Consider the following 10107-nt stretch of genomic DNA (forward strand, 5'->3'; position numbering starts at 1 on the left):
AGAAATTAGAAATTCAAAGTTGCAGTTTGGTGCATCGCTTTTGTTATCATGTCTTGGAACTTCAAAATTGGAAATTGGTACACTTGTTTGCCCATCAGTTTTTGAACTTACTATGTCATTTGCTCCATCATTTTTCACGTTTTCACCTACGGGTTGGGGTGCTTCATTCTTTCCATCATCATTTCGTTCTGGGTTAGCAGAAACCTGCAGAATAGTCATGTATATACATATTAAAGAAAAAACTACAGAAAAAGCCTCACAGTATTCCCTGCTATCTCTCAACTGTTCACACAATTATATCTAGGAAATTCTCACAATGTCATCTTATAATGGAAAAATTGCAAGAAAAACATAATTCTTGCCAGGAATAGAAAACAATAAAACATTGTCAGTGGCACAGATATAAAATTTAAATGAACAGTAGTATGCTAATAGTTTATATGAAACAAAAATGCTATTTGTAACTAGCAGATATACAGCATCTAATAATAAAACTCGGTGGAAAAGAAAAGTCTCAAGCAATGAGTACTCTAGGTTGCATTTGGAAGGGAGACGGAAACTGAGAGACTGAGACTAAATTAAGTCTCTGTATTATGTTTGGTATAAATTATACTAGACTAAGTTATGTCTCAATATTATGTTTAATTTAAGATAAATATGGAGATTGAGGGATAGATTTGAAATTTAAAGAGTTAAATGGGTATTTTTAAGAAAAAATGTTATTAAAATCTCAGTCTCTATCTCAAAAAATTTCAGTCCCCTGTACCCCCACTTTCTAGTGGTACTGAAAGGACTGAAATTTTGAGTCCCTGAACTGAAATTTTATGCGATTTCCAGCACCAGCAATGCAAATGGCAACTGAGTGAACTGACACGAAAATATATCCAATACTATACAAAAAAATAAAATATAAATCAAAACATCTAAATCAACCCCCTTTCACTAAGGAAGTAAAGCCAAATCATTGGATCAATCAAAATTTTCACTCGAAAAAAGCATTCCTGTTTAACAATCTCTGCCACACTACTCTAGAACTATGTCCAACAGAGGTAAGAGAACAACTTAACCTTATGGGTATCAGAAGTGTCAGCAGCTGTCAGGTTGCTTGATAGAAGAGCAGCAACCCCTTCAGCACGGTGTTCATGAGATTCTAAACTGTCTCCGTGAACTGCTTGTCTGTTTTCTGTTTCATCTTGATTGGTCACTTTAGGAATCTTTGATTTATCAGGGTGTATACCATTTGAGATAACGTCAGTTTCACCACCGGCCCTTTTCCTGCTTCAGCAATCAAGCAAATGTTTAAATGAAACTACATAAAAAATGCTTACTTTAAATATGTTTTAATCCTCACAAATATGGGTCATTATAAATTTTGTTTTGATTTTGGTCCTTATCATTTGGATTGTGCTGAATTATGATGTTTAGAATGCCTAGAAAAGATTTAGAAAGCCCTTATTATTACGAAAAACAGAAATTTCAATATTGAGGCTGAACTCCTATTCCAAATAGTAAAAATTTAAGCCAGAATACTTGTAACACATTGAAAGGGGAAAAGTGAAAAGAAAAAGATATACCTGGTTGAAGTATTAGCAGCTGGGTGCAAAGACTTTGGCTTATTTGAAAACAGAACACCTCGAAGAAGCTTTCCATCAATAATAGTTTCGATAGTATAACCTTCCGAGATGGATTCAGTAACCTTGCATTCAAACATTTTCTTTCCAGGAGTGAAGCCTTGATTTACTGGGAGATTTAGTCTACCTGCATTCGTAGTACAGGATATTCAACTGTCGCAAACTGGTACTTTGAAAAGTAATTACCCAAACATATTTCCCATTCTTTTCCTCTCCTAAGTAATCAAAATCAAAACTTCTTCAGGGAGAATATCATTTTTTAGTAAACACTTAATTAATGATAGCCTACAGAAAAAGTTAATGCACACTGGTTGAAGAACCAAAACTAGTAGTTCTTAATGCCTTAGACTTATTGAACAAAGTAGCAGAAATCATTCAATATAAGGCCAAAAATACCTCAGAGGAACTTCCTCAATCCAGTATACAATCTTTGATCGGATAAAACAAAATTAGACACTTGCAGGTCCATATATCCAAAACTTCATATGTAAGTGAAGTTACTTACTTGGCTGGCTATAATTCAACACTGTCATGAGCGGGCTAACATCAGCACCGACTCCATATCTAACCAGAACTTGATTTTGAACGGGATTGGTATTTTGCTCTTGGCATTTTAGTTTCAACTGCTTTCTTAAAGATAACTTCTCTGGTCTCTGTTCGCTTTCCCTAGCAATCCCTGAAAAAGTATGAAACATCTGACAATTGTTATATACTTAATAATGAGAGAAATAGCAGAACCAAGATGTTAGTCGAGAAAAATCTTTACTGGTAATTATAACAAAATCGAACCTGTGTAGAGGAAATACATGTCGTCCAGGGCCTCGAGGCTTTTATTACAACCACCGATGAACACAAGAGCACCGCCCACAAATGGGTCTAAACAGTCACCGGCTACAGAAAATCGAGCAGAAGGGCCATTGGTAGTCGTTGCAACATTTGTCCAAATACCAGTATCTACACCCAATCAGAATTCAGAAATGAAAGATGATATTGTGGAATATCAACTCAACCCATTATTGACAGAGATATAATTCCACCACTTTCAGAATAAACTTAAAAACACAAAGAATGTGCATAAGCTCTATTTAACATACCGATGTCAAGCATATAGAGGTCATTGTATAGGTTTTGTGCATCCGTAAATCCGCCAAATACAAACAAGTTCTTGCCAAAAGCGACAGTAGAATGACCAGCTCGTGGAGGCAACAGTTGGCCTGATGTACTCAGCTCCCTCCAAATTAGAGTATCTAATATTGACAGAATTTCCAAAAAAAATATTACACTTTAATATATGTGCATTTCGGACAGGCTATTAATTGAAGTATTTTAACAATTCATTGAAAAAGGATAGAGCTGATTAATACCAGTATCAAGGATGTGGACATCAGACAAGTAATAATCATGACCATCTTCACCCCCTAACACGATAATTTTGTTTTTCCAAGACGAGCAAGTATGGCTATCGCGAGGAGATGGTGGAGTGCCTGATGTTTGAGCACACTTCCATACAAATGTTTCTACAAATCGAAGATTGACAAGAAATAATCAGCCTTTTTTACATTTAGGTATTAATGGTATTAGTTGTGTAGTGAAATTATATCGATCAATAGCCGGCTGCATGATTACGGAGAATCACCAGTATTCAATATATAAAGATCATTATAGTAGACTTCAGTATTATTATCTGCAGATTTTCCACAACCACCAAAGATGAATAGCCGTTTGCCAACAACTGCAGCACTATGACCCTCCCGTGCCTCTGGCCCTTCGCCTCTTATAGTTGGAGATATCCACGTATTTGAAGCTAAAAATGATTTAACATCAGCAAGTTGAATATCAAAGTGGTAACAATCTATTAACTAGGCATAACAGCAAAACATTGTTTTCAATTAAGCGTTAATTTCCAGCAATATCGCCAAAAAGAAAAAAATTGCAGGACCAGAATTTTACAGGTTATGCATATATGATATACCATTCAACTTCAGCCAAAAATTCATGCATTCAAATCTTGGATTTTGGAGGTAAAATAGGTATCAAGATTATGAGAGACCAACCCGTGGAGCATAAATAACAAAATGAAAACTCACAAGTGTCTAGAATATGCAAATCCATCAACGGGTTCATGCCATCGGTACCCCCAAACACATACAGATTATCACCAATTGCAGTGCAAGTATGGCTGTCTCTAGGAGTAGGCGGGGTGCCTTTTATTGCAGGTTGGCTCCAAGTCTGTTTCACTGCAAATCAGCAAAGACGATTGAGAAAATAAAGAATGCACACATTAACCAGCCGTACCCAAGAATAATAGAACAGAATCATTGAAAAAAAAAAATGCAATCCATATCATATGGGCACATGCGCGCGCACACGCACACATATACTGTGACTATGTTGTATATATCAATATTTTCAGTTCCAAATCCCTCAAAACCTATAAAAATAAAAGTAGACACAATTTTTTTTAGAACAAAAAGTTTAAGTGGATTCAGCAGGCAAACAAAGGTCTCACAGTGCCAAAAATGTGAACATATTTTCTATCAGCACACAACAGAGCATCAACAAACATTGAAAATCAACACAAACCTATGATACCTCTTAAAATAAAGACCTACAACGAAAGTATAAATAAATGCAAGTAAGTATTTAAGATTTCACGAATCTAACAATCTAGCAACAAAACGGAAACAAAAAGAATATTTGAAGAATAAACACAAAAACCATTAAAAATAAAGAATCTCATCAGAACAACACAGGGAACAACAACAAAAATTCACAAAGAAGATTAAAATAAAAACAACATGATCACAGAAAGAAACAAAAAGTTACAGCATTGGAAGAAAGAAAAAGGGGGGTGGCAGAGTTGAGTGGCACTCACCAGTGTCAAAGACATGAACTTGGTTGGTCTGACAGTTATCTTTGCCATAACCACCGAAGACATAGACAAGTCTGCCACCTCTAATGGCGTTGCAGGTGTGTCCCCACCTCTTCCCTGGCCCTCCTCCATCATTGCCCTCTAAAGGGTTCATCTGAACCTTTTCCCACCTCATTCTTTTTTTTTCTTTCTATCTCTCACTCTCTTTCAATAACCGAAGGGGAAAATTTTATTACAGGGTGCGAAATTTGCAGAGAAAAACCGAAAACGCACCACCCCAATACAATAAAAACTTTAAAAAACGAAACTTTATCTGTTTTTTTAATTCGAGAAGCGGGGAAGAAGAGATGGGGTGGGCGAAAAAATGACTAAAATCGAATCAGAGAGAAGAGAAAGGCATGCAAAAGGGAAAAATAATAATAATAATAATAAATAATTAAAAAAGGGGTATAATTTTCATATCAGAGGGAGTGTGCAAAATAAATGGTGGTTTTGCTGATAGAGACGAAGCTTGTAAAAAAAATGATATTTATTAAACTTAATTAATCACAGAAGAGAGAATATGATCGTAGAATTGTTTATATGATACGTGGCATGTGGGTGGTCGTTGGATTCGAGGCCTTTTATTTTATTTTAATTTGGGTTACGGACTTACGGGTATAATAAAGGGAAAAAAAAAATAAAGAATTGATTTTGTTCCTTTTACAGTTTTACCTGCTTCTTCTCCTGCAAACTTCTCTTCTTTTTTCTTTTTTTAAGAAATCTATTCGAATAAAAAAAAAGCGAACGCACGGCAAATTCCTCTATTTTCTAGTAAAAGATAAATAGTGAAAAACTATATATATATATATATATTTCAATTTAATATGTTTTTAGCTTACATATTTTTTGGTGTCCTTAGTTTAAATATTTTATACTATTAATTACGTACAGTTATACTACATATACAAATTTGAATCCTTTAAATTTTAAATTTTTGTTTGAAAAAGTAAAGTGTGATCTCTCATTTTTAATGATTTTTCTCTCATATTTTTTCTTGGTCCCACCTATATAATAAAGTAGAGCGTGCCGGAGAGGAGGTTGTGAGCAAGGTTGAGTAGTTGGAGGTTGGCGAGGTTAGGTTGGTGAGGTTGAGGAGCGGCGGAGGGAGGTGGCTGGAGAGGGAGTTCTTCTGGAGGTAGACTACACGGTAGAAGAGACAATCGGAGAGGGAGTGAGGGATGAGAATGTTACTGAGTGAGTTTGGGGATGATGATGAAAGAGAATAGGGTTTGGAGGGTGTTATTGGAAAAAATTAATGTTGACCATAGTTTGACCAAAAATTTTGAAGATAAGGATAAAATTGATGCAAATCGGAAACATTAAGGATAAAATTGAAACAAATTAAAATTTAGGGGTATTTTTGAAACTTTTAGTAAACTTTAGGGACAAAAAATATACTTTACCCTAATAAATAATGAGAGATCACACTTTATTCTCTAAAGTAAAATTCAAAATTTAAAGGATCCAAATTCTACATATACAAACCTTTTTAGCATCCAAATCCAATCAAGTTAGCCCGAATTCAACAAAAACTAACTTCACAATACAAAACATGTAAACATGCGCTTGTACAAACTGTTCATTAGCGCAAACATTAATATAAAAAATGTTTCATCTTTCTCGATCAAAATTGAAACAAAAAAAATTCAAATGACGCTCAAAATTTCTCAAAAATCTCTCAAAATATTTGCGAAAATGAAGAAAATTTCGAAATTACATTCCAAATTTTCACCAAAAAACACAGAAAGAGAAGACGAAACATTATTCAAGCAACTCAGAAACTGATCGTCCATGGTTTTTTTTTCACTTTTCTCTTTCGCAAATTCGATAGCAAAACACTAATAGTCATATTTCTGTTTTTTTAGTAGATTCATTTTGTGTTCTCACGATAAAGTAGATATTACTATTCTCATTATATTGTTTATTTTGCAATAACTGTGCTATGTCGATGTAAGAATATTGTGGTAGTACTTCTCGTATCGTTTAACCTATATTGCATCTGTTTTAGGAATTTGAATGTGTTTTTGTACATGTTTGAGTAATTTGCATCTTTTGAATTGAATTATTGCGGAGTAATCAATGAGAATATTTGGTGTATTTTGTCTGAATTGATGTGCAATTGGTGTTGTTATCCTGGATATGGTGTAACAAGGTCATAGAATATTGTTGTAGTACTTCTAGTGTCATTTTGTGCATGTTTAAAAACGATGCATGTGTTTTTCTTCATGTTTGAGCAATATGAATGTTTTGAACTGAATTTTTGTGTAGCAATTAATAATTACTTTTGGTGCATTTTGACTGATTTACGGTGTAATTAGTTTTTTTTTTTGTCCTGGATTTGGTGTAATTAGACCATAGAAAGTTGTTATCGTGATTATGTTGTCATTTTATGCATGTTTGAGTAATTTTTATGTGTTTTTGTGCATGTTTGAGTGATTTGCATCTTTTAAACTGAGTTTGTGGCAAATAATCAATATGTGATTTCGGTTCATTTTGACTAAATTGAGGTGTAATTGGTGCTTTTGTCCTGAATTTGGTGTAATTAGGCCATAGAATGTTGTTGTAGTACTTCTAGTTTCATATTGTGCATAGTTAACTGATTTTCATGAGTTAAATATTGTGTTATTATCTATTAATATAATTCTACTTTATTCCTTAAAAAAATGATAATAAAAAAATTGCTGAGAAGAACACCACAAAAAAGAAGACATCAGTATATTAAAACAACTTCATTATTGTTGTATAAATATAGTTAGCTAACAATTTTTATTTATTTACAAAAAACTCATGATTTGAGGTGTTCAACAAGATTCATATCTGAAATATTCAGCAAGATGAGTGATGAAAAGAAAGCTATCGTCGAAGAATTGGGATTTGGTGCGATGAAACATATCCCAAGATTAAATGTGACCTATAAACTGCTAAGAGAACTAGACAATTCTTTTGATTTATATAATAACTCCCTAGATACATGGTACGGGGGAATCAAGATCACCCCTGACAAGATAAGGGATGTCCTTTGTAATACCCTACCACACAGAGTCTTACGCTTAAGTCACATACATAAATATAGTTGAAAGAATTCATATTTAGGAGCCTTAACGAGATAAAAAGGGAAGATAACACACACACACACACACACTAGAGTCGGTCCAGGATATAGTACCTGCACACTCTAGTGATATATATATATATTGTAACACCCTAATTAACCTAAGCCTTACCTTGCGTCGTAAAGTAAAGATTAATCAAAGGTTACGACAGTTCTAAGCTTATACATATAATATATAGAAGAAATTAATAATATCTAGAAGCTCGATGAAGGATATAGCTCAAAGACAGGATTTGAAACACGCAAAACGTACTAGCGAAGCTACTAACTTAAGGCACAAGGAATAGGTATGACATAACAAAATATCATAGTATAATAGTATAATATCATAAGACGCTAGCCACAGCTCGCGGAGTTTAAGCCGACTAGCCATATACAGACAATACATGAACCCAAACAGTAAAAACAGCTTATACAAGTTTTGTTCTCTCAGATACAAGCCTCTAGGCGAAACAAAATACAAAAGTGAGAGACATAATTCAAAATAAATCAAAAGACCCAAAAGGAGTACCCAGATCCTCCGCTTCTGTCACCAACCAGACAACTTACCATGGTGGGTTATGACCTGCATCTGAAAACAACAACAGAAATATGGTATGAGAACCGGAGGTTCTCAGTATGGTAACAGTGCCCAGTGATGTAGAATATAAGACCCCGGGATGCCAAAGGCAATCCTAGACTCCATATCTATCACAAGAATTCAAGCTTAAAGCATTCTAAACCAAATAAGCATAATAGGTAAAACCTTAACAAAACTTAAAACCATAGCACCATAAAAGGGTAATATATCTTAGGGGATTTCTAATCTAATCAAACACCGCTGTCCCACAGCCTTCACCAACCGATCCTCCATGTGATCCCATCGCCACCGCCTTTCGAACCTCCTCAATCCCAGTAGAAAACACAATATATACAACATAAGTAAAACACAGATAGAAGCATATATAGCAATTAATTCAAATAGCAATTAGACATGTTATACAGATAGGAAAACAATATCAAGTCGGCAAATCATACAAACAGATAGAAAATACACATGAATGCCTGTCCTACTGGCTGTGATATCACATTGTCGGTTCAACTGCCAACCCAACACATCTCTATGGAGATGTTGCCCTTTGGATTCATGGTGTGGGAACCCCCGAGATATAGTGCTCGGATCACTATCTAGAGTTTTGCGCCTGTACGCTCTGATGATTCGAAGGGATGTGAGCGGGATCTATTGCCACTGACCTCACATCTAAGCGCAAGCGAGACGAACCACCGCCCTTACGCCACCGCCGCTACCTCGACAAGTGGGATCCAACCTCGGCCCCTGCCGGGCACATAGCGTCTCATAATCTCAATGAAAAAGTAGTGCAGTGGTTTTCAAAAACATTTTTAGTACAAGATGGATCCATCACTTCATTCAGAGTCCTCGACTCTTCTTAACCACTGTTCATTCACATTACAGTTCCGAACTCAATAGTTCCTTAATCCTCACCTCATTCATCAACCATTCATCACATAATATTGAACCACCTTCAGTACGCTAGAAGCCTAGTCCTCCATTTTCTAAATTCCCAAATAATAGCGTCTAAAACCCTTAAATCTTTTCCTATATTTGAGTATCCAAAAATGTGCCCAAAAGTCTTAAAAAGGTGTTATAGAAGCTTACAACCTTGTCGGGAAGGTGAAATAGTTGAAATCAAAGTAAAATTTGAGAAACATGGCGTGTGCGTTCGCACAGGGGTGTGCGTGCGCACGCCAGGAAATTTTTAAAAGTTGTGTACGCACAAGCGTCAAAACTCAAAAGGTCTATTTACTCGCACAACCTGTGCCAGCACCCCCAACAGACTGGCCTCCTCAACGTGTACGTTTGCACAGGTTTGTGCGTATGCACAGGTTGCAATTTCCCATTGGTGTGCGCGCGCACAAGTTGTGCCAGCACTGCAAGCAGACTGTCTACCTCTCCGTGTGCGGACGCACAGGTCACAATTTTCGCAGAGTGTGCGTGCGCACACACCAGAAAACATAAAATTCTGTAACTTTGCAGAATTTCAGATTTTCAACACCATCTTTGAATGATCATAACTTCCTCTACAAAATTCTAAATTTCAAAAACTTTATATTGATTAAAAGGGTTTTCAAAGATCTTTAATTCTAAATAAATTTCAACCAATTTTGAAAATCGAGGCAAAAGTTATGATTAGACAAATTTCACCAAAATTCAACTTTTACCCAAAATCACAATTTCCTCAATTTCTTTATAAACCACAACCAAAATCAAACTAAACCATTCCAAACACCAATTTTCATCAAAATTAACACTCTATGGCATACTGCACCAAGCTTACTACATATTTCTCCACCTTTCCTCATCCTCAATATCCACATTAATATATCACATATAATCAAACCTCATTAATATATTCCCAATCAATTAACATCAATATCACATTTATCAACAT

At 35.2% G+C, this 10107-nt stretch overlaps 1 protein-coding gene across 2 annotated transcripts in view; it reads right to left on the bottom strand.

Moving 5' to 3' along the window:
- Positions 1 to 5000, bottom strand: part of LOC107634676 (tip elongation aberrant protein 1) — a 5962-nt gene extending 962 nt beyond the window's left edge. Inside the window, exons 1-10 of one of the 2 annotated variants that reach the window (XM_021124112.1) lie at positions 4507 to 5000; positions 3719 to 3868; positions 3268 to 3435; positions 2996 to 3148; positions 2726 to 2878; positions 2421 to 2585; positions 2137 to 2307; positions 1575 to 1758; positions 1068 to 1278; positions 6 to 204 (exon numbers count right to left, since the gene is read on the bottom strand). In XM_021124112.1, the coding sequence (XP_020979771.1) occupies positions 6 to 204; positions 1068 to 1278; positions 1575 to 1758; positions 2137 to 2307; positions 2421 to 2585; positions 2726 to 2878; positions 2996 to 3148; positions 3268 to 3435; positions 3719 to 3868; positions 4507 to 4678 (1726 nt within the window). In that variant the 5' untranslated portion in view covers positions 4679 to 5000. The remainder of the gene's footprint in view (positions 1 to 5; positions 205 to 1067; positions 1279 to 1574; positions 1759 to 2136; positions 2308 to 2420; positions 2586 to 2725; positions 2879 to 2995; positions 3149 to 3267; positions 3436 to 3718; positions 3869 to 4506) is intronic. The other variant, XM_016338107.2, reaches the window with a different exon arrangement.

Source organism: Arachis ipaensis, chromosome B01 (assembly GCF_000816755.2).
Source record: "Arachis ipaensis cultivar K30076 chromosome B01, Araip1.1, whole genome shotgun sequence".
Classification (NCBI taxonomy): domain Eukaryota; kingdom Viridiplantae; phylum Streptophyta; class Magnoliopsida; order Fabales; family Fabaceae; genus Arachis; species Arachis ipaensis.